The sequence below is a fragment of the Bubalus kerabau genome, chromosome 16 (genome assembly GCF_029407905.1).
Source record: "Bubalus kerabau isolate K-KA32 ecotype Philippines breed swamp buffalo chromosome 16, PCC_UOA_SB_1v2, whole genome shotgun sequence".
NCBI lineage: Eukaryota > Metazoa > Chordata > Mammalia > Artiodactyla > Bovidae > Bubalus > Bubalus kerabau.
This window is the reverse complement of record NC_073639.1, coordinates 55,901,026-55,925,000: the sequence shown is the minus strand read 5'-3', so window position 1 is coordinate 55,925,000 and position 23,975 is coordinate 55,901,026. Positions and strand designations below refer to the sequence as shown.

At 46.5% G+C, this 23,975-nt stretch overlaps 1 protein-coding gene across 2 annotated transcripts in view; it reads left to right on the top strand.

The window, feature by feature from the left end:
• The window catches only part of DNAH10 (dynein axonemal heavy chain 10), a 161,177-nt gene that overhangs the window by 125,562 nt on the left and 11,640 nt on the right, over nt 1–23,975 (top strand). For both annotated transcript variants that reach the window (XM_055550810.1, XM_055550808.1), the window contains 11 exons: nt 3,099–3,280; nt 5,349–5,485; nt 7,105–7,322; nt 10,187–10,408; nt 10,605–10,752; nt 14,603–14,882; nt 16,059–16,288; nt 17,015–17,288; nt 19,807–19,911; nt 20,315–20,469; nt 21,089–21,243. In XM_055550810.1, coding sequence (XP_055406785.1) covers nt 3,099–3,280; nt 5,349–5,485; nt 7,105–7,322; nt 10,187–10,408; nt 10,605–10,752; nt 14,603–14,882; nt 16,059–16,288; nt 17,015–17,288; nt 19,807–19,911; nt 20,315–20,469; nt 21,089–21,243 — 2,106 coding nt within the window. The remainder of the gene's footprint in view (nt 1–3,098; nt 3,281–5,348; nt 5,486–7,104; nt 7,323–10,186; nt 10,409–10,604; nt 10,753–14,602; nt 14,883–16,058; nt 16,289–17,014; nt 17,289–19,806; nt 19,912–20,314; nt 20,470–21,088; nt 21,244–23,975) is intronic.

The window sequence follows — 23,975 nt, the reverse complement described above, 5'->3', positions numbered from 1 at the left end:
AATTTTCCCAGTTTTCCATCAGCCAGTTGACTTTAAAAACAAAATTGTGTTTGATGTGGATCATTTTTAAAGTCTTTATTGAGTTCGTTACAATATTGCTTCTGTTTTCTGTTTTGGTTTCTTGGCCAAGAGGCATGTAGGCTCTAAACTCCCTGACTAGGGGTCAAACCCCCACCTCCTGCATTGGAAGGCGAAGTCTTAACCACTGGACCACCAGGGGCGTCCCAGCCATTTGACTTTGTTTAGGTGGTTTGTGTGTGTGTTTGTGTTTGCTGTGTGTAAATTTTTATTTTTATGAGGTAGATTTTGGCGATATTTTATTTTGTGGCTTTTTGCCATGACCTCATATTTAAAAGGCCTTGCAACTGGAAGACTGTAAAGTAATCTCCCCGTGGTTTCATGCTATACTTTTATAGTTTAATTGTTTACCTTTAAATCTTTGATCTCTTTGGGATTTTTTCCTGGGATTTAATAAGTTTGGATCCAGATGACTACAATCTGGCTTTGTTTAGGCCATTTAGATGTTAAGGGTGATGAGCCAGCACTTAGGTCTTGATGATTCCCTAATCCTTTAATTCTTTAAATAGCACTTCCTCTCTATAATGCTCAATCCCCTTTGCAGAAATCATTAAATGTTAAGGCAGGGAGATTAGGAGTAATGAAGATTAGTAGTGGATGTTTCTCTGGAGTACAAAAGGCTCCCTTTGTTACTGGTCTGCAACTCTGCTTTTCTTCCTTTTCTTCATTCAGTACCATCGGGTGCCTACTGCCTGCCCACCCTGTGCTGGCATGGGGGCCGAGAGACAGCGAGCCAGCCTGGGGGCTCTTTACCACATGGAACCCACAGTCTGGGGGAGGCACGAGTATGCACATGGGAATCGCGTGAACAATAAAATTACCCAGGAAGAGGTCAGGGAGGCAGGGTTTGGGTTGCTATGACTGGATAATGGGGGACCCGATCTAGTCTGGGGGGTGAGTAGTCAGGGAAGGTGAACCCCAGGAAGTGATATTTAAATGGGACATGGGATGGAGGCTAGAGGGGGCTGAAAGGAGTGTGGCTTGAGGGAAAAGTAAAGACAGTGTCTGGGGTAGAGTGAAGGGAGGTGGAAAATAAAGCTTGTAATTGGTGTTCTCCTCCAGGGAAGGCAGCATGACTTCACCTCCATCTGTCTATCTGTCTCTCCCTGAGTTTCTTTCTTTCTTCTTTTTTTAAAAAGATTTATTTATTTACTGGCTGTGCTGGGTCTTCCTTGGTGCACTTGGGCTTTCCCTAGTTGCGGTGAGCAGGGGCTGCTCTTCGTTGTCGTGTGTGGGCTTCTCATTGCAGTGGTTTCTCTTGTTGCGGAGCGCGGGCTCCAGAGCACGTGGGCTCAGTAGTTGCGGCTCCAGGGCTCAGTTGCTCTGAGGCATGGGGGATCTTCCCAGACCAGGGATCGAACTGGTGTCCCTTGCAATGCAAGGTGGATTCTTAACCACTGGACCATCAGGGAAGCCCACCCTAAGTTTCTGTTGTGGTAGAAGAAAAGAGTCCGATGAATCAGAAACACTTTCATTTCTCAGACTTGTGATCTTAACTTTTTTCCCTATTTTTATACCATTTTATCTAACTCGTAAAACAGTGTTTGGTAACCTTACTATTGCAAACTCCTTGGTTATCTGGCACCACAACACCATGTTCTGGATAAACGAGGTTCCTGGGACTGGTTCATAAACTGACCCCAGAGAGCTTCCCTTTCATAGACTCAAAGGCTGTGGGGGCTCCAAGTTTCCGGTTCCGCTTTCCCGTTTTACAGATGAGAAAGCTGAGAACCTGGGACCAGTCCAAATGGCTCAGGACACTGCCCCGAGGCGCTTTCCCACTTGTGTCTGAAAACATCTCACTGACCCCCTCCTCCTTGGATTATTCAGAGAGCAGTGGCCCGGCCTGGTCTTCATCAGCCCCGAAGGGAACCTTTTAAAAACAGTTGACAGCATCCCCCGCTGTCGTAAGCGCCTAACGCCGCATAATTGAGCCTTTCCCTGGTGACTCAGGGCCATTACTTTAATGGTCGGGTTTTGTGCTGGAGCATTGCCCTGGCTTGTGTCTGTGCTGCGAGGGTGAGTGGGTGGGGGCCGGGAGGGGTGGGGGCATGGTTGCCGGGTTCAGAGTCTCCACGCTGCCGTGTGGCTCAGATTGTTCTTTCTCTGTGTCTCTCTCCCCTGACACCGGCCCTCCCTGCCCCCCTCCTCTGGGGCCTTCTGGCCTCTCCCCAGGCTGCTCCTTGCCCTTGGTGGGGAGTTCTTCATTTTCCAAATCCTTTCCTTTCCTTTTTCTTCATCATTTTCCTTCTGATTCTGTCTCCACGGCTTTGGTGCCTGCACGCCTCGTGTGACGTGTAGAGACATGGCTGGGCAGCGGGCAGCTGAGCGGGCCCCCTGGTTACCAGCAGTGTGCCGCTCGTTCCTTCTTGGGTCTTCACGCTGCCGATGCTGCCTTGCATTCTCCCGATCCTTTTCGATTCCCCGTTCGCTGGAGGGCCGAGGGTGCTGGACCTGTAGGTGTCAGAGCAGCGAGTGATGGTCTAGCTTTGTCAAAGCCAGATAACAATTTCCACAGCCTGAAGGAGCCCAGGCTGCGGGGACCTCGGACCCCACGGGCTGTGTAGACACAGGCAGGCCATCCAAGCACTGGAGCCCCATTTCTTCATCTGGTAAATGAAAATAGGTTGATGATGATCATGACAATAATGACTCTACCACTTAGAGTCTGAGGAGTCACCCCAGGGTGTAATTAAAAACACAGATTCTCAGGCTCCACCCTGCCCTGCTGATTCAGGGGCAGCCTGGGTTTGCATTGAATGATGCCCTGCTGTGTTCCTGGTGCCCGGTCTGAATCTAGGACTCTGAACTGGCACCTGATGGAGATTGAGTCCTGCCCTTGGAAAAGCTCATCCCCAGGAGCCCAAGTGGGTGTTGGGATGTGATCCCCTTTGCCTCCATGCAGTATTACCTCCAAGAGATGGTTCTGCGTTGAGCCATTTTTTTCTGGAACCTTCCTTAGGACCAGATCCTGGCCACATCCTGCGTCCGATCCTCATACGTGTCTGTTTCTCCCCCAGGTCCTTTGCTAAGCCCCCGAAGCAGGTGCAGACGGTCTGCGAATGCATCCTCATCATGAAAGGCTACAAAGAACTCAACTGGAAAACCGCCAAGGGCATGATGTCCGACCCCAACTTCCTGAGGTCTCTGATGGAAATCGACTTTGATTCCATTACCCAGAGCCAAGTTAAGAACATCAGAGGTGAGCACAGATGGATGGAGGGGACAGCCAGGCTGGTTCTCAATCTGGTGGTTCAGTCTTTGGGGCAGGGAGGCAGGGTGAGGAGGGGGCTTGTCACAGGCACACCCTCCCGTGGTGGCCAAATGGTGTTGCCGTGGCTGCCAAATGGTGTTGCCGTGGCTGTGCCGATGGAAGAACGGGAATGATTGTCCCTAGAGGAAGATGGCAGCATAGTTGCATGAAGCAGAGGGTGGTGGCTGGATGGGCAGTGACAGCGGATGCCCCATGAATGTGTAATTCAGCAACAGCTCTAGTTCTCCCTAGCAGGAAACACAGCTGTCTTCCGGAGTCCACTCTACCTTGTCTTCTGTGCTTCTTATCTGATGGGCATAGTGGTGCCAAGAATCGGTCTAATGGGCAAAGGACTGGAATAGACATTTCTCCAAAAGAGATAGACAGATGGCCAAAAAGCATATGAAACTACGCTTAATGCTGGTCACTAGGAAAATGCACATCAAACCACAATGAGGTAGCATTCAGAGCCACTCAGATGGTGTAATTTAAACAAAACCACACAAAACAGCAAGTGTTGGGGAGGATGTGGAGAACTTGCAACCCTTTTACGTTGCTGGCAGAAACATAAAATCTTGTGGAAAACAGTTTGGCAGTTCCTCAGAGGGTTAATCATAGAATTACCATGTGTCCCAACCATTTCACTCCTATGTATGTACCCAAAAGAATAGAAAATACATATTCAAACAGAAGCTTATGTGCAGTGTCCCTGACAGCATTACTGACAATAGCCGAAAGGTGGAGACAACCCTCGTGTCTATCAGCAGATGAATGGATAACAAGAACAAAAATATCCACACAGTGGAATATTATTTGGTCATAAAAAAGAGTAAGCTTCATTTATGTTTTAGCTGCCATATGCTACAACACAGATGAACCTCAAACACGTGATGCCGAGTGAAAGAAGTCAGGCACAAAAGGTCACGTGTTGTAACTCCATTTATATGAAATATCCATAGGCGAATCCATAGGGACAGAAAGCAGATCAATGCTTGCCAGTGTCTGGGGAGGGGAAGTGGGTTGTGATTGCTGAATAGCTGTGAAGTTTCCCTTTGAGATGATGAGAATGTCTTGCAACTAGGTGGAGATGAGGCCTGCAGAATCTTGTGACTCTACTAAATGCCACTGACGTGTATACACTTTAACATTGTTCATTTTATGTTATGTGAATTTCAGCTCAATTAGGCAAAATGGATATTCAGGGGAGAAAAACAAAGAACTGGTCTAACTTTGACTACTCTGCTGGTGCCTCTTCCCTGTATGATGTCTTCTGCAGGTCCCTGAGGGGTGGGCGAGGAGGACGAGCCAGCACCACCCACCCCATTCCCTTCTTTTCAGTTACAGAAGCCACACAGTTCCTGCTAAGCCTGACTCCTGATCCACCCCCAGAGCTTAGCCAGTGGGAATGATGTTAGTCTTCGTTCAGGCATATACACATGTGTCACTGTTTATCATGATGGCTTATTCAGAACTTTATCATCAGTACAGAACTTTATCATCAGCCACTTAAAAACAAAGCTAATTAAAACCGGAAGGATAACAACTACAGAAACCCAAGGGGCTCTCTTTACCCGATCCTTGGATGGGTTTCCATTTAGGTGAATTTGCTTCCAGAGTAAGAGGGCAGGTGGAGGTGATGGTGCCCCCATGATGACAGTTAAATGAACCCCAGTTAACTGCCAGCTCTGAGCCACCTTGGTGCCCAGCTGGGAGTCCTCGCTGGTGCCTTGGGTCTCCAGGGCCTTCCGGGTGTCACACAGAGTGCCTGTGTCACAGGATGCCCTGGGTGGCAGTAACCTGTGCCCCCTACTCACATCTTAAACAGCCACTCACAAAGAACTCATTTAAGCTTGGATCCCCCTGTTATCTGTGGGAGAGCTCTCCAATCCCTCTCACAGGATTACCGGGAGTAAGGAACTAGTTACACTTGCTTTGTCCATAGGTAGCTTATTTCTCATTTTATTTTCCTGAGACAAAGCTCATTGCTCAGTGAGATCATTGCGTCTTTGACCTTTAGGCCTCTTGAAGACCCTCAATACCACGACCGAGGAAATGGAAGCCGTGAGCAAGGCAGGCCTGGGGATGCTGAAGTTTGTTGAAGCTGTGATGGGCTACTGTGATGTTTTTAAAGAAATCAAACCCAAAAGAGACAAGGTACTGCCCATCTGTAAGCCCTGCTCACTTCTGCTAAGATATCATTTTGCAGTCAGAATGAACGTGTCCACAGCTTTACTGGAAAAATTCTGGCAAGGTTCTCATTTTAAACCACATAAACATTTTTCCCAAAGTACATACAGCTCTCATTTAGATGTCATGTGAACTGACAGAGCCAAAGGCTGAAAGATTTTTTTTAACTTTTAATTTTATATTGGAGTGTAGCTGATTAACAATGTGTGATAGTTTCAGGTGGACAGCGAAGGGATTCAGCCATATGTATATATGTACCCATTCTCCCCCAGACTCCTCTCCCATATAACACTGTGAAAGATTTTTGAATAAAAGAGGGTGAAAACCATTCTTGAGGGAAGGCTAATGCAGGGTTTCTCATCCTTGGCACTATTGCCATTTTGGATTGAATCTTTTTTTGTTTTGTGGAGCTGTCCTGGGCATTGTAGGATGTTGAACAGCATCCCTGGCCTCTACCCACTAGATGCCCCCAAGTTTCAACAACCAGAAATGTCTCCAGACATTGCCATGTGTCCCTTGGGGGAGGCAAAATAAGTCCCTGGTGAGAACCACTGGGTCAAAGTAACATACAGAAGACACAACACAAAGAGAATTGGATAAGTTTGATTCCATCATTTTGAGACGTGTTTGTACTTATTTATTTTTGGCTGTGTAGGATCTTAGTTGTGGCATGCAGGTTTTTCTCGGATTGTGGCTCAGTAATGGCAGCACTCCAGCTTAGTTGCCCCAAGGCATGTGGGATCTTAGTTACCCTACCAGGGATCGAACCCATGTCCCCTGCATTGGAAGGTGGATTCTTAACCACGGAACCACCAGGGAATGCCCGAGACATATTTTGACATTGCGTTTTAACTCAGGATTTTGTCACTCAGAAAACTTAGAAGCCGTAATAGGACTGGTAGTATCTTCAATGCAGGGCTTCACTGGTGGCTCAGTGGTAAAGAATTTGCCTGCAATGCAGGAGACGCCAGAGATGAAGCTTCCATCTCTGAGTCAGGAAGATCCCTGGAGGAGGAAATGGCAACCCACTCAAGTATTCTTGATGGGAAAATCCCACGGACAGAGGAGCCTGGTGGGCTACAGTCCACTGGGGTCACAAAAGAGTTGGATACGATTGATGTTACTGAACACACACACACAAACACACACACAGTCTTCAATGATTTTTTTTGAGTTTTGGACTTAGAGTCACAGGGTCCTCTTACTGGGACCTTAATTCACATGAAAATTAAGTTGTCTGCTAACTCAGTACAGGACATCTTTTTTCTAATGTGATGTGGGATTTTGCATTAAACCATTGAAAAGGTTCCTAAGAGGAGAAGCCACGTGCCTTGCTATGGGTGGCCCCAGAGGATAGGGACAATGATAGAAATGCAGGTGGAGTTCAGTGGTTAAGACTCAGTGCTTTCACTGCCGTGGGCCTGGGTTCAGTTCCTGGTCGGGGAACTAAGAACCCACAAGCTGCATGGCACGGTCAAAAAAAAAAAAAAAGAAATGCAGGTGGACATAAGCCAGGTGTGAGACTGTTTTATCCCCACCTCACAACTATCCTTTTGCCTACTGTTTTGGAAATTGTCTTCACTTAGGTGGCCAGGCTGGAGCGGAATTTTTTCCTTACCAAACGTGAGCTGGAGAAGATCCAGAATGAGCTGGCAGCGATCCAGAGGGAACTGGAAGCTCTGGGGGCCAAATATGAGGCGGCCATACTGGAGAAGCAGAAGCTGCAAGAGGAAGCCGAGATCATGGAGAGACGGCTGATTGCGGCCGACAAGCTCATCTCGGGGTTGGGCTCAGAGAATGTCAGGTCAGCCTGAGTAATGGGCCCTCCTGCTAAGTGGCTCTAGGCCACACTTTGAGGGGATTTTAAAAAATTAATATTTATTTGTTTGTTTCTTGGTTGCACTGGGTCTTAGTTGTGGTATGTGGGATCCAATTCCCTCACCAGGGATCGACCCAAGGCCCCCTGCATTGCGAGCATGGAGTCTTAACCACTGGACCACCAGGGAAAGTCTGAAAACCTTGTGGTTTGTGAGTGAACATCAGCAACAGAATTTCTCGCCATATGGAATCTTTATTCCACACTGCATTTTGTGCTGAAAACCATGTGAAAAAGTTCTGATTTTACTATTATCATGTCTAAGATGGATAATGCCTGTTTTATAGATTCTTTTTCTTTAATTAAGATTTTTTTGATGTTTAAAGTCTTGATTGAATTTGTTACAATATTGCTTCTATTTTATGTTTTGGTATTTTGGCCATGAGGCATGTAGGATCCTTGTTCCCTGACCAGGGATTGAACCTCCTTGAAAGTCAAGGAGGTTGACTTTCTGCAACCTTCTGCAACTTACTGCACCACCAGGGAAGTCTCCTCTCTCTTTCTCTCTCTCTCTCTCTCTATATATATATATATAATATAAAAATTTAAAAATTTTAAAAATTAGGTCTCAGAAGGCACTGGCACCCCACTCCAGTACTCTTGCCTGGAAAATCCCATGGATGGAGGAGCCTGGTGGGCTGCAGTCCACAGGGTCGCTAAGAGTCAGACACGACTGAGCAACTTCACTTTCACTTTTCACTTTCATGCATTGGAGAAGGAAATGGCAACCCACTCCAGTGTCCCTGCCTGGAGAATCCCAGGGACGGCGGAGCCTGGTGGGCTGCTGTCTATGGGGTCGCACAGAGTCAGACACGACTGAAGTGACTTAGCAGCAGTGTTACTGAATGACTGTTAAGGAGAGGCAATGCAGCGGTGGAGACAGGGAGAAGCTGTACCCTGGAGCCTGGCAATGTTTGTTTCTTTTTTTAAATTTTAATTGGAGGCTAATTACTTTACAATATTGTAGCAGGTTTTGCCATACATTGACATGAATCAGCCATGGGTGTACATATGTTTCCCATCCTGACCCCCCCTCCCACCTCCCTCCTCATCCCATCCTTCAGGGTCATCCCAGTACACCAGCCCTGAGCACCCTGCTTCATGCATCAAACCTGGACTGGTGATCTGTTTCACATATGATAATATACATGTTTTAATGCTATTCTCTCAAATCATCCCACCCTTGCCTTCTCCCACAGAGTCCAAAAGACTGTTCTATACATCTGTGTCTCTTTTGCTGTCTCGCATACAGGGTTATCATTACCATCTTTCTAAATTCCATATATATGCGTTAGTATACTGTATTGGTGTTTTTCTTTCTGACTTACTTCACTCTGTATAATAGGCTCCAGTTTCATCCACCTCATTAGTACTGATTCAAATGTGTTCTTTTTAATGGCTGAGTAATATTCCATTGCATATATGTACCACAGCTTTCTTATCCATTCGTCTGCCGATGGACATCCAGGTTGCTTCCATGTTCTGGCTATTATAAACAGTGCTTCGATGAATGTTGGGGTTCACGTGTCTCTTTCAATTCTGGTTTTCTCGGTGTGTATGCCCAGTAGTGGGATTGCTGGGTTATATGGCAGTTCTATTTCCAGTTTTTTAAAGAATCTCCACACTGAACAGAATGTTTGTTTCTCGATGACCTTTAACCCCAAGTCCCTTCTGGACCTGTCTGGAGGAGGACCTTCTCTGTTGCTGGCACCCCTTGTGGCTGGTTCACTCCTGACCTTCACTTTTAAGCAGGTGGAGATGTTTGATGCTTACGGGCAAGAGGATCACTGGGCCATAGATGGTCCACTGGACGTGATGCAGTTTCTAAACTGAAACCTGTAAAAATGTATGGAAAATGCTGGAAAATATTGTTTGCTTGTGGGAAACAAACCATTTTCAATATGTCTAAAATCTAGAAGGGCTTCCCTGGTGGTTTAGTGGCTAAGGCTCCATGCTCCCAATGCAGGGGGCCCGGGTTCCACCCCACATAGCTTCCTGTGTAGCTCAGTCGGTAAAGCATCTGCTGGCAATGTGGGAGACCTGGGTTCAATTCCTGGGTCGGGAAGTTCCTCTAGAGAAAGTGGCAACCCACTCCAGTATTCTTGCCTGGAGAATCCCATGGACAGAGGAGCCTGGCAGGCTACAGTCCATGGGATCGCAAGAGTTGGACACGACTAGGTGCTTTCTTTCTTTTGGGTTCCATCCCTGGTCAGGGAACTAGATCCCACATGCCGCTAACTGAAGAGTTCCCATGCCCCACCAGATCCCATGGCCTGATGAAGATCGGGAAGACCCCATGTGCTGCAATGAAGACCTGGCACAGCCAAATAAACACTAACTTTGGCCGCTTACCAGAAGAGGCCAAATGAAACACCTGCTTTCTTTTTTCTTGGTCAGAATTTTGTCACCCAGTAGGATAGGGGCTCATGCTCTGCTGGCATGTTTATAAGCTATTAGTTAGGCATTTGGAAACAATTCAATTACAACTTAACGCATATCTTTGAGACCAAATGTATCCCCCAAACATTTATCGAGGCCCCGGTTAGATGCTGGGTTCTGCCGAGCACCTGGGATTGAACAAAGCATTTGAAAACATTGGGTTCGCTAGGTGGGGAACTGGCAAAGTGAGCCAATGGTCTCTGTTCTCAACAAGAAAAGAGTATCTCAGGAAACGTTTCCTTCTGGCGAGCCCCCTCCCGGCCATAAGTCAGGCTGGTTCTTCTAGAAGGTTCCTGGGTTGTGCCGGAAGGTGCTGACTCAGGGCAGCCCCTGCCTCCCGTCTCCTGTGCCAGGTGGCTGAACGATTTGGATGAGCTGATGCACCGGCGGGTGAAGTTGTTGGGCGACTGCCTGCTGTGCGCAGCCTTCCTGAGCTATGAGGGCGCCTTCACGTGGGAATTCCGGGATGAGATGGTCAACCAGGTGTGGCAGAACGATGTCCTGGAGCGGGGGATACCCCTGAGCCAGCCCTTCCGACTGGAGAACCTGCTCACCGACGACGTGGAGATCAGCAGGTGAGGGCGACCCCGAGCTGGGAGGACCAGGGGCGCCTCGGGGCAGCGTGCAGAGCTGGCGGCGTGCCTGCCTAACCCACCTTCACAGAGACTGCAGGGAGCAGCTGAGCGCCCAGCTTCCCCGATTTGGATGCTCCCAGTCAGTTTACAACTCAGCCAGAAAAGTCCCCATTTCCCCTGTCGCTGTCCCTTCCAGGTGGGGCTCCCAGGGGCTGCCCCCCGACGAGCTCTCGGTTCAGAACGGCATCCTCACCACCCGGGCCAGCCGCTTCCCCCTCTGCATCGACCCCCAGCAGCAGGCCCTCAACTGGATAAAGAGAAAAGAGGAGAAGAACAACCTGAGGGTACAGCCGCCCCCTCCCTCCATGTCCTCGCCCTCCTGCTGCACTGGGGCCCGGCTCTGTTCTCCCCAGTATTCCCCAGCCTCCAGGAAGACCAAGCTGAAATGCCACCATCCTGAGGCCCCAGGCAGACTGTCCCCTTCCTGGGCCCTCCACCCCATTGAGTCTTGGAGGGTGGCTTGTGAACCACCTTGAATCTGACCCTATGCTTTGCCCTGGTGGCTCAGACAGTAAAGAATCTGCCTGCAATACAGGAGACCTAGGTTCAATCCCTGGGTTGGGAAATCCCCTGGAGGAGGGCATGGCAACCCACTCCAGTATTCTTACCTGGGAAATCCCATGGACAGAGGAGCCTGGGGGCTACAGTCCATGGGATCACAAAGAGTCGGACACGACTGAGTTACTAACACTTTTTTTGCCCTGTCTGTTGCCTTCCAGGCTCTGAGCAACCTAAAGGCAAAGTCAGTTCAGTCAGTTCTGTCACTCAGTCATGTCCGACTCTTTGAGACCCATGGACTGCAGCACGCCAGGCTCCCCTGTCTATTACCAGCTCTTGGAGCTTGCTCAAACTTATGTCCATCGAGTCAGTGATGCCATCCAACCATCTCATCCTCTGTCATCCCCTTCTCCTCCAGCCTTCAATCTTTCCCAGCAGCAGGGTCTTTTCCAGTGAGTCAGTTCTTATCAGGGGGCCAAAGTTTTGGAGTTTAAGCTTCAGCACCAGTCCTTCCAATGAATATTCAGGACTGATTTCCTTTAGGATTGACTGGTTTGATCTCCTTGCAGTCCAAGGGACTCTCAAGTCTTCTCCAACACCACGGTTCAAAAGCATCAATTCTTTGGCGCTTAGCTTTCTTTATAGTCCAACTCTCATATCCATACATGACTACTGGAGAAACCATAGCTTTGACTAGATAGACCTTTGTTAGCAAAGTGATGTCTCTGCTTTTTAATATGCTGTCTCAGTTGGTTATAGCTTTTCTTCCAAGGAGCAAACATCTTTTAATTTCATGGCTGCAGTCATCATCTGCAGTGATTTTGGAGCCCCCCAAAATAAAGTCTGTCACTGTTTCCATTGTTTCCCCATCTATTTGCCATGAAGTGATGGGACCGGATGCCATGATCTTAGTTTTCTGAATGTTGAGTTTTAAGCCAACTTTTTCACTCTCCTCTTTCACTTTCTTCAAGAGGCTCTTTAGTTCTTCTTTGCTTTCTGCCATAAGGATGATGTCATCTGAGTATCTGAGGTTATTGATATTTCTCCCGGCAATCTTCATTCCAGCTTGTGCTTCATCCAGCCCAGCATTTCGCATGATGTATTCTGCATATAAATTAAATAAGCAGGGTGACAGCCTTGATGTACTCCTTTCCCGATGTGAAACCAGTCTGTTGTTCCACGTCCAGGCAAAAGCAGTACTTTATTCATCTTTGCATCCTGCCAAAGCAGAGCAGGGCTGGGAGGCCTTAGCTGCTTGATCACTTTCTTTTTGGAGGGCAGGGGAGGGGCTTGATTGAGATAAAATTTGCCTGCCATACAGTCCCCCCCATTGGAAGCATACAGTTCCGCGGGTTTTAGTATATTACACACCGAGTTGTGTAACAATCAGCAGGGCCAGCTTCTATCACTTTCCCCCAGAAATACTGTGTCCTTTAACCATCACCACCTCCCAAATCTTCACTTCCCCTCCCGCCCACTCACCCACGCCAGCCTCTGACAACCACTGATGTATTATGCATCTCTATACATTTGTGTATTCTGGACATTTCCAGTGAATGGGATCATACTGCCTGTGGCCTTTTGTGACTGTCTTCTTTCACTTAGTAACATGTTTTTCAAAGTTCATTTTCCCTTCTTAGCAAATCCAACATTTTTAAAAGACTTTGTTCAAGTCCAGGACTCAGCAGAACCCAGGATCTAACAGGGGACTCGATAAATGTTTGAGGGATGCATTTTGTCTCCAAATACGTGTTAAGCAGTAACCATGGTGTTTCCAAACACTTAATCAACACATACTGTAGTGTGTAACGGTACTTCACTCTTTCTCAGGGCTTAATAGTAGTCCATTGCATGGATGGACCACAAGCTGTTTATCTACATATCAGCTGATGGACATTTGTGTTTTTTCTACTCTTTGGCTGTCCTGAATTGTGCTGCTGTGAACATTCATGTGCAAGTTTTTTGTGGGCATGTGTTTTTAATTTTCTTGGGTGAAATCGCTGGGGCTCAATTACTAAAATAATTAACAAATTCATGATTTTTAAAAAATCTTTTCCTTATTTTTTCTGGTCTTGCTTCCTGGTATGTACATGCATTTAGAAGAAGCATCCCAAGGTCAGGGGAACATCTGTCCCTAAACTTCACATATAGCTATTGTGAGATAAGTATCATTAATGCAGGAATATTTCTTGACATCCCTCTTCCCTGAGTCTGCCAGAGAGTTTTGCAATTGCCAGCCCACTCCTAGCCCCCAATCCTACTCCTATTCCCATCCTATCTCTTTTTTTAAAAACAGATATTATAGCTCTTATTTTATTTATTTATTTTTGGCTGCACTGAGTCTTTGTTGCTGCCTGAGGGCTTTCTCTAGATGCAGTGAGCAGGGGCTACTCTGTAGTTGTGGTATGTAGGCTTCTCATTGGAGTGGCTTCTCTTGCTGTGGAGCATGGGCTCTAGGGCTTGTGGGCTTCTGCTGTTGCCGCTTGCAGGCTCTAGAGCAAGGGCTTGGTAGTTGTGGTACATGGACTTAGTTGCCCTGTGTCATGGGGCGTCTTTCCAGGCCAGGGATCAAACCCGTGTCCCCTGCAACGGCAGGTGGATTCTTATGCACTGGATTACCAGGGAAGTCTCCCATCCTATGTCTTAAAGAGGGAGGGTTCAACTTATGGGGTGAGAGGCTAAGTACACCAATGTAATAAAATAGGGTAGAGAGGAAGGGAAGAGGAAGCCCCAGGGGCTGGAATAGAGGAAGAGTTTTTACAGATGTTTTGAGGAAAGAGATCAGGAAGCAGTTGCAAGGTTTGGAGGGAAGTGAACAAAAGAGAGAAGATTAACGCAAACATTTTTGTGTTTTGTGGGCTCAGTGTTTGGACTCTTTTCGAGGTTTTCTGAGAGATGTGATGAGATTCTCTCCTGATCACTTTTTTTTTTCACTTCTTTTATTCTGATTTTTTCATTTATAGAGAATACTGAATTTAAAAAACCTTATGTAAACCATAAAACCTTTATGCTGATCACTTTTTTAAAAATTATTTTTGACTGTGCTGGGTCTTCACTGCTGCATGGGCTTTTCTCTGGTTGCGGGCAGTGGGGGCTACTCTCTAGCTGTGGTACATGGGCTTCTCATCGCAATGGCTTCTCTTGTTGCACTGCACAAGCTCTAGGGTGTGTGGGCTTCAGGAGCTGTGGCACCGTGGGCTCAGTAGCTGTGGCTCCGGGGATCTAGACTGCAGGCTCAGTAGCTGTGGAGCACGGGCTTAGTTGCTCCATGGCATGTGGGTTATTCCTGGATCAGGGATTGAACCCATGTCTCCTGCCTTGGCAAGTGGATTATTTACCACTGAGCCACCAGGGAAGCCCAGAAGGTGGATTCTTAATCACTGGACCACGGGGGAAGTCCTCTCCCGATCGCCTTTGGCTGCTGAACTGTGCTTTCGAATAAGGCTGCTCGGAGCCTGACCCTCGTGGATTTCTGGGTTTATACAGGTTCCACACCCTGCTTCTGTCCCTCTTCTGTTTTTCTCTCTGCCTCCCTTCAAGGTGCTCACACATCCACTGCTACCTCCAAGGATTTTTTTTTCCCCTTGAGTTTGGCAAGTCAGCTGATTCTTAGCCTTTGCCTCCCCGCCCTTGCAGGTGGCATCCTTTAATGACCCCGACTTCCTCAAGCAGCTGGAAATGTCCATAAAGTACGGGACCCCCTTCCTGTTCCACGATGTGGATGAATACATCGACCCTGTGATTGACAATGTCTTAGAAAAAAACATCAAGGTCTCCCAAGGACGGCAGTTTATCATTCTGGGAGACAAGGAAGTGGACTATGATTCGAATTTCAGACTGTATCTGAACACCAAGCTGGCCAACCCCAGATACAGCCCTTCTGTGTTTGGGAAAGCCATGGTGATCAATTATACTGGTAAGAATGTACAGAAGGTCAGTGTCAAATTTAGGTGGAGACACATTCAGAGCTGGAGGCTCTCATGGGACTTCATTTCATTGTGAATCATTCTCTGGGTCACACCTTTCATAGTCAGTCCATCATTTCTTGGGCTTCCCCAGTGGCTCAGCAGGTAAAGAACCTGCCTGCAATGCAGGAGACCTGGGTTCGATTCCTGGACTGGGAAGATCCCTTGGAGAAGGAAATGGCAACCCACTCCAGTATTCTTGCCTGGGAAATCCCCTGGACAGAGGAGCCTGGTGGGCTATAGTCCATGGAGTTGCAAAGAGTTGGACATTACTGAGCAACTGAGCATACACGCCTAGAAGTTCTTAATGAGGAAGGAATATCTAGAAGGTTCTGGGGCCCTGTAGAAGGCAATGAGTTATGTGTCTTGAGACGTGATAAGTCTGGACCACAGGACTCAGACATTCACACTTGGAGCCAGGTGAGACCCCTCTCTGCTGGTGCAGAAAGCTACTCTCTGTGTATTTAAATATATGGCTTGGTTTTAGGTTTTCTTCTTCCTCTCAGTTGAATTCTGTTAGGAATCAAACGTCATCTTCCACATTTTCTAGATGGTCACACAGGTTCCTCGATGGGTTAATCAAGTTTATGTAGGCTTTAGGGGATTCCCTGGCAGCCCAGTGGTTAGGACTGGGTGCTTTCACTGCCAAGGGCTTGGGTTTGATCCCTGATTGGCGAACTGAGTACCCGCAAGCCATGAGGTATGGCCAGAAAGAATTGGGTTATACTTTCAGCAAGGGTCCCCCCAAGTGTAGGAGCCCTGAATTTGATCTTAATGCATCATCTCCCTTGCTGTTCACCTCTCCATGTAACAGCATCTCTGTTTCAATCTGTCCAATATTTTTCACCTGGGGCTTTATAATGTTTTTTAATTAATTAATTTTTTAATTGAAGGATAATTGTGTTGGTTTCTATCAAACATCAACATGAATCAGCCATAGGTGTACATATGTCCTTCCCTCCTGAACCTCCCTGAAGAATGGTTTTGATAGAAGAGTGAGTCCTCATGTTCCTGAGACGCTGGGCCCACCCTCCTGTCATCCCAGGCACCACTGTGTAGGGGAGAACACACAGAGACCAGCTTCTTGGGGGGACGGCAGTAAAGGGCCTCCCTCTGTCCCCCCACAGTCACACTGAAAGGCCTGGAAGACCAGCTGCTGAGCGTGCTGGTGGCCTACGAGAGGCGCGAGCTGGAGGAGCAGAGGGAGCACCTTATCCAGGAGACGAGTGAGAACAAGAACTTGCTGAAGGACTTGGAGGACTCCCTCCTCCGGGAGCTGGCCACCTCCACGGGGAACATGCTGGACAATGTGGAGTTGGTGCAGACCCTGGAGGAGACCAAGTCCAAAGCTATGGAGGTATGAACTGCAATGGAGGGAAAATACTTCCATCCTGGCCCTGGAGTCCCAGGGGTGTTCCCAGGGACCCCTGTGCCTCAGGTCAACCTCTTTCTATCAAGAGTGATAGAAAACCCAGCTCCACTTGTCTTAAGTCCAAAGAGAATTTATCCTCTTAGAAAACAGGGAAGTCCAGAATGGCTTCAGGCAGGGATGGATCCAGGACTCCAAACATCATTAAGACACAGTGTTTCTCCATGTCTGGGCTGGACTTCCTGCTGTGTTGGCTTCCTTCTCTGCCTCCCTGTGGAGCCAAGCTTCCCTCATGGTCACAGGCTGGGTTTGTCCCTTTACTTTCCCCGAAGAGAAGTGTGAGAATCTTCTACATCACATGCTCACCCCAAGTCACTCCCATGGCCTTGGGATGCCACGTGTGGATTAGTGGGACCTGAGTCACATGCTGCTTTCCTAGAGATGGGGTTGAGCCCTACATATGAATGAAAGGAGGAAATCGTGTCTCAAAATCAAACTCAGGGACGGTTATTAGAAGAAGGGGGCACAGGGCCATGGGAGTCAAGACACAAATCCCTATCTACACCTCGAAAGAGGGTGGGAGCCCTTCTATGAGCACCTCCTGGGTTTCTTTGCTGCCACCCTCTCCCTCACTCCCGGGTTCTTACTTTTTGCCCCTAGTTCGTAAGTCTTCCTGGTTATGGCCTTAAGTGGCAACACGCAGCTCTTCTTTAGGTATCAGAGAAGCTCAAGCTGGCGGAGAAGACGGCCCTGGACATTGACCGGCTGCGGGACGGCTACCGGCCGGCCGCCCGGAGGGGGGCCATCCTGTTCTTCGTGCTGTCGGAGATGGCGCTGGTCAACTCCATGTACCAGTACTCCCTGATCGCCTTTCTGGAGGTCTTCGGCTTGTCACTCAAGAAGTCGCTGCCTGACTCCATTCTTATGAAGCGATTGAAGAACATTATGGACACATTGACCTTCAACATCTATAACTATGGCTGTACAGGTAAGTACCTCTTTGCAATGATTAGGACCAATGTGCCCTGTGTATCTGTGTGTCCAAATGTTTTCTTCTTATAAGAACACCAGTCAGATTGGATGAGGACCCATCCTAAACACCTCATTTTATTTTTTGAATTCATGTTTATTGGTGTACAGTTGTTATACAATGCTGTGTTAGTTTCAGGTGTACGGCCAAGTGAATCAGTTGCATATATCCACTTTTTATGATTCTGTTTGCACATAGGTCATTACAGAGTATTGAGTAGAGTTCCCTGGGCTAGACAGGAGGTCCTTCAGTTCAGTTCAGTTCAGTCACTCAGTCATGTCCGACTCTTTGCGACCCCATGAATTGCAGCACGCCAGGCCTCCCTGTCCATCACCAACTCCCAGAGTTCACCCAAACCCATGTCCATTGAGTCGGTGATGCCATCCAGCCATCTCATCCTGTGTCATCCCCTTCTCTTCCTGCTCCCAATCCCTCCCAGTATCAGAGTCTTTTCCAATGAGTCAACTCTTCGCATGAGGTGGCCAAAGTATTGGAGTTTCAACTTTAGCATCAGTTCTTCCAATGAACACCCAGGACTGATCTCCTTTAGAATGGACTGGTTGGATCTCCTTGCAGTCCAAGGGACTCTCAAGAGTCTTCTCCAACACCACAGTTCAAAAGCATCAATTCTTTGGTGCTCGGCTTTCTTCATAGTCCAACTCTCACATCCATACATGACTACTGGAAAAACCATAGCCTTGACTAGACGGACCTTTGTTGGCAAAGTAATGTCTCTGCTTTTGAATATGCTATCTAGGTTGGTCATAACTTTCCTTCCAAGGAGTAAGCATCTTTTAATTTCATGGCTGCAATAGCTATCTATTTTATACATGCCTGTGTGCATGTTAAGTTTCTTCAGTCGTGTCCAACTCTTTGCGACCCCATTGACTGTAGCCCTCCAGGCTTCTCTGTCCATGGGGATTCTCCAGGCAAGAATACTGGAATTGGTTGCCATTCCCCCCTCCAGGGGATCTTCCTGACCCAGGGAGCGGACCCACATCTCTTATGTCTCCTGCATCAGCAGGTGGGTTCTTTGCCATTAGCGCCACCTGAGAAGCCGTTTTATAACTGTATGTGTATGTCCATCCCAATCTCCCAATTTATCCCTCCCCATTTCCTTTCCCCCTTGGTAACCGTAAGTTTGTTTTCTATATCTGTGGCGCTTGTCCTGATTTGTGAATAGGTTCATTGGTACCATTTTTTAGATTCCACATAGAAGTGCTATCGTATGATATTCGTCTATCTCTGTTTAACTTACTTCATTCAGTACGACAATCCCTAAGTCCATCCATGTCACTGAAAATAGTTTATTTTGTTCTTTTTTTTTTTAAATGGCTGAATAACCTAATCACCTCTTAGAAGTCCTGTCTCCAATTCTGAGGTATGGGGGATTAGGGCTTCAACTTATAGATTTTCGGGAGACATAATTCAGCTCATACCAGTTAGGCAGGAAAATTGTTGAGGACTATTGTTCCTATAGGTCTCACTTAAGTAACCAACCCTTCTAACACATATAAGGTAGAATTCAAATCTCAGATTTTGACTTACACTTTTTTTTCCAGGACATATTTTTTCTGGTTAAAAAAAAAAGAACTCTATTGTTTTGCATCTTCCTATTCATAAAGAGTCTGTTGATGGAATGAGCCTACTCTGTAATAGAGACTGGCCATATCTGGCCCACTGTATGCTTTTGTAAATAAAGTTTTATTGGCATACAGCCATGCCCATTTCTATACATATCCGTCCATGGTGGCTTTCACAGTACAGTGGCAGAGTTGAGTAGTTATGACAGAGACTGTTTAGCCTGCAGAGCCAAGATAATTCACTCTCTGACCCTTTATAGAAAGTTGCTAATAGCGTCTTTTCTACTGTAAGAGCTTTTGCTTTGAGTTTTGGGTAATTGACTAGCACTCCATTCAGAAGGTGGCCCTGAACCTCCATCATACTGCCCTTCATCAGCTTGGGGACCCCCTCCTCTTCCCAGGAGGGTGTGGTTAGTGCTGCCCAGAGACATGACCATTTCTGATACATACAAGTGAGGGTCACTGCCCACTGCACTTTTGAGCATGACTGTCAGTTGAGTTCATGTGTTTTTTGTTTTTTGGCTGTGCTGGGTCTTAAATGTGGTGCTAGGGCTCTTCACTGCGGTGTGCAGACTTCTCCATTTGCAGGGCGTGGACTTCTGTCTAGTTGTGATGGGTGGGCTAGGTTGCCCCATGGCATGCGGGACCCTGGTTTCCTGACTGAGGATTAAACCTGTATCCCCAGCATTGGAAGGCAGACTCCCATCCCCTGGACTACCAGGGAAGTCCCCAAGGTCGGTTTTGCACTCAGATATTCATGGGCACTAAATGCACCTAGCTGTGCAGTTGAGGTGTTTCATCTCATTTCTCTAAAATTTAAGCAAGTCATGCATAAGAAACCTAGTGTTTAAATATATTTATTTTATCCAGACCCATTTGTTGTTTCTCTTCAGGGTTGTTTGAGAGGCACAAGTTACTTTTTTCTTTCAATATGACTATCAAGATAGAACAAGCAGAGGGGAGAGTCCCCCAGGAAGAATTAGATTTCTTCTTGAAAGGTAATGAGCTTGTCTCGTTTCATGCTTTCCAACTCCCTGGACCCACAGTGCACATGCATATGAGTTTGTTCACTAAACAACAACAGTCATTTTCCATCCTTAAAACCTGACTTCCAGTAGCACTGCTTTAGTAAACATCTCAGTTGACAGTTCCAGCCTCAGATATGGTTTGAGTTAATTTAGAGCAACCAGGCTCTGCCTTAAGGCCACCCTGAGACTGGAAGCCACTCAGAGCTTCCTGGCTGGAGTCACAGTCAGTGACGAGGAAGCCAATGCCCCCTTCTCTTTCCAACCCATTTTGAGAAGTGAATTTCCCCCAAAGTGAGAGAAGTCCCAGTATAGAGCTGCTTGCACTTCCTGGTGTGTTGATGTCAGCTGTTTACATCTCTCCTGTTGTCATTAGGAAACATTTCCCTGGAGAAAAGCAAACGAACCAAGCCCTGTGCTTGGTTGTCTGACCAGGGATGGGAAGATATCATGCTTCTGTCAGAGGTATTTCCAGACAACTTTGGGAATCTTCCTGCTGATGTGGAGAAACATCTGACTGTCTGGCAGGAGGTGAGCTCATGTTCCCTTTCTGCTTCTTCCCTTCCTTGCATGTTGGCAATCTCCATGCTTAATCTGTAGCCTAACTCCTTACAAGTGAGAAGATATGTCTCTGAGTGACTCATGCAGAGGGTAGCCAAGGCCCTCCATCTCCCTGATGGAATCCTCCTTTATCTGGTTCAGCTAGTTTTGTGGGAGAACCATCCATCTTTCTGTCCCTATGTTTATCTCTCTGTCCATCCACCCTTTCATCTATCCATCCACCCATCTGTCCATCTGTGTACCCATCCATCCATCCATCCATTTATCTATTAATATCTGTCCATGCATCCATCCATCCGTCTATCTGTCCAGCCATCCATTCATCCAAGACACTTTCTGAGCCTCTGTGGATTGACTGTGTCCATTGATGGGCACTGTGGACTCAACGACTCAACAGTGTTATAATAAGGCTCAGTTCCTTTCTTTCTAAAGTTCACAGTTTTGGAGGATAAAAAAAAAATGACAGAGCTACCTAAAATCGCCTGTAAATTTCATCCCTTTACAGAGGATTTTGAGACCTTCACCTAAAAAGGGGGCCCTATCTCATTTCTGAGTTGATGCCACCATGCATATTCTTTGCTTTCCCCAGTGGTATGACCTGGATTCCCTGGAGCAGTTTCCATTCCCTCTGGGTTACGATGTCAACATCACCCCTTTCCAGAAGTTGCTTATTTTGCGCTGTTTCCGTGTGGACCGGGTGTATCGGGCCGTGACTGACTACGTGACTATAACAATGGGAGAGAAGTAAGTGAGCTTGTGTCTGCTTGGTCCTTTCTGTGGGGTAGGATACCTAATGTTACCTCCTCCTGGGCTCATGGATGGCAGGCGTGGCCAGCTCCAGAGAGCACAATTTGGTAGCCACTCAGGAACAGCGCCTTTCAAGAGAAATACAATGTGAACCACTTTTGTAAGTAGAAGTCTTCTGGTGGCCGCATTCACAAAGGAACAGGTGAAATTAATTTTAGTACTGGTTATCATAAGCACATAACTATAGTACATTACTATATAGCAATGTTATATATAAATAATAAGTATTAATAGTAAATAATTGTATGGACAGGGGAGCCTGGCGGGCTACAGTCCATGGGATCCCAAAGAGTTGGACATGACTTAGCTACTCAGCAACAACAATTAATAGTAAATAAGTGAATTTAATTATTAAATGATACAAATGGACTTATTTACGAAACAGAAACAGACTCACAGACATAGAAACCGACTTATGGTTACCAAAGGGAAAAGGTGGGGAGGGGGAGAGATAAACTAGGAATCTGAGATTAACATATACACACTATGACATATAAAATAAACAAACAACAAGGACCTACTATATAGCACAGGAAACTATATTCAATATTTTTTAATAACCTAGGTACGAGAAGAATCTGTAAAAGAATATATATAACTGAATCACTTCGCTGTACATCTGAAATGAACACAACATTATAAATCAACTATACTTCATAAAAAATTTATAAAAAAGAAACAGGTGAAAATAGTTTAAATAACAATTATCAGTATATAAAACCTAATACATTAATATATAACAACATATAATATAAATAATATGTCTTTTCAGTTCAGATCAGTCACTCAGAGTCATGTCTGACTGTTTGCAACCCCATGAATCACAGCACGCCAGGCCTCCCTGTCCATCACCAACTCCCGGTGTTTACCCAGACTCATGTCCATCAAGTCGGTGAAGCCATCCAGCCATCTTATCCTCTGTTGTCCCCTTCTCCTCCTGCCCCCAATCCCTCCCAGCATCAGGGTCTTTTCCAATGAGTCAGCTCTTTGCTTCAGGTGGCCAAAGTATTGGAGTTTCAGCTTCAGCATCAGTCCTTCCAAAGAACACCCAGGACTGATCTCCTTTAGGATGGACTGGTTGGATCTCCTTGCAGTCCAAGGGACTCTCAAGAGTCTTCTCCAACACCACAGTTCAAAAGCATCAATTCTTCAGCGCTCAGCTTTCTTCACAGTCCAACTCTCACATCCATTCATGACTACTGGAAAAAACCATAGCCTTGACTAGATGGACCTTTGTTGGCAAAGTAATATCTCTGCTTTTTAGTATGCTATCTAGGTTGGTCATAACTTTCCTTCCAAGAAGTAAGCGTCTTTCAATTTCATGGCTGCAATCACCATCTGCAGTGATTTTGGAGCCCCCCAAAATAAAGTCTGACACTGTTTCCACTGTTTCCCCATCTATTTCCCATGAAGTGATGGGACCGGATGCCATGATCTTAGTTTTCTGAATGTTGGGCTTTAAGCCAACTTTTTCACTCTTCTCTTTCACTTTCATCAAGAGGCTTTTTAGTTCCTCTTCACTTTCTGCGTAAGGGTGGTGTCATCTGCATATCTGAGGTTATTGATATTTCTCCTGGCAATCTTGATTCCAGCTTGTGCTTCCTCCAGCCTGGCATTTCTCATGATGTACTCTGCATATAAGTTAAATAAGCAGGGTGACAATATACAGCCTTGATGTACTCCTTTTCCTATTTGGAACCACTCTGTTGTTCCATGTCCAGTTCTAACTGTTGCATCCTGACCTGCATACAGATTTCTCAAGAGGCAGGTCAGGTGGTCTGGTATTCCTATCTCTTTCAGAATTTTCCACAGTTTATTGTGATCCACACTGTCAAAGGCTTTGGCATAGTCAATAAAGCAGAAATAAATGTTTTTCTGGAACTCTCTTCCTTTTTTGGTGATCCAGCAGATGTTGGCAATTTGATCTCTGGTTCCTCTGCCTTTTCTAAATCCAGCTTGAACATCTGGAAGTTCACGGTTCACGTATTGCTGAAGACTGGCTTGGAGAATTTTGAGCATTACTTTACTAGCGTGTGAGATGAGTGCAATTGTGCAGTAGTTTGAGCATTCTTTGGCATTGCCTTTCTTTGGGATTGGGATGAAAACTGTGACTACAGCTGAGTTTTCCAGATTTGCTGGCATATTGAGTGCAGCACTTTCACAGCATCATCTTTCAGGATTTGAAATAGCTCAACTGGAATTCCATCACCTCCACTAGCTTTGTTCGTAGTGATGCTTTCTAAGGCCCACTTGACTTCACATTCCAGATGTCTGGCTCTAGGTGAGTGATCACACCATCGTGATTATCTGGGCCGTGAAGATCTTTTTTGTACAGTTTTCTGTGTATTCTTGCCACCTCTTCTTAATATCTTCTGCTTCTGTTAGGGCCATGCCATTTCTGTCCTTTATCGAGCCCATCTTTGCATGAAATGTTCCCTTGGTATCTCTAATTTTCTTGAAGAGATCTCTAGTCTTTCCCATTCTGTTGTTTTCCTCTATTTCTTTGCATTGATCACTGAGGAAGGCTTTCTTATCTCTCCTTGCTATTCTTTGGAACTCTGCGTTCAAATGGGAATATCTTTCCTTTTCTCCTTTGCTTTTCACTTCTCTTCTTTTCACAGCTATTTGGAAGGCCTCCTCAGACAGCCATTTTGCCTTTTTGCATTTCT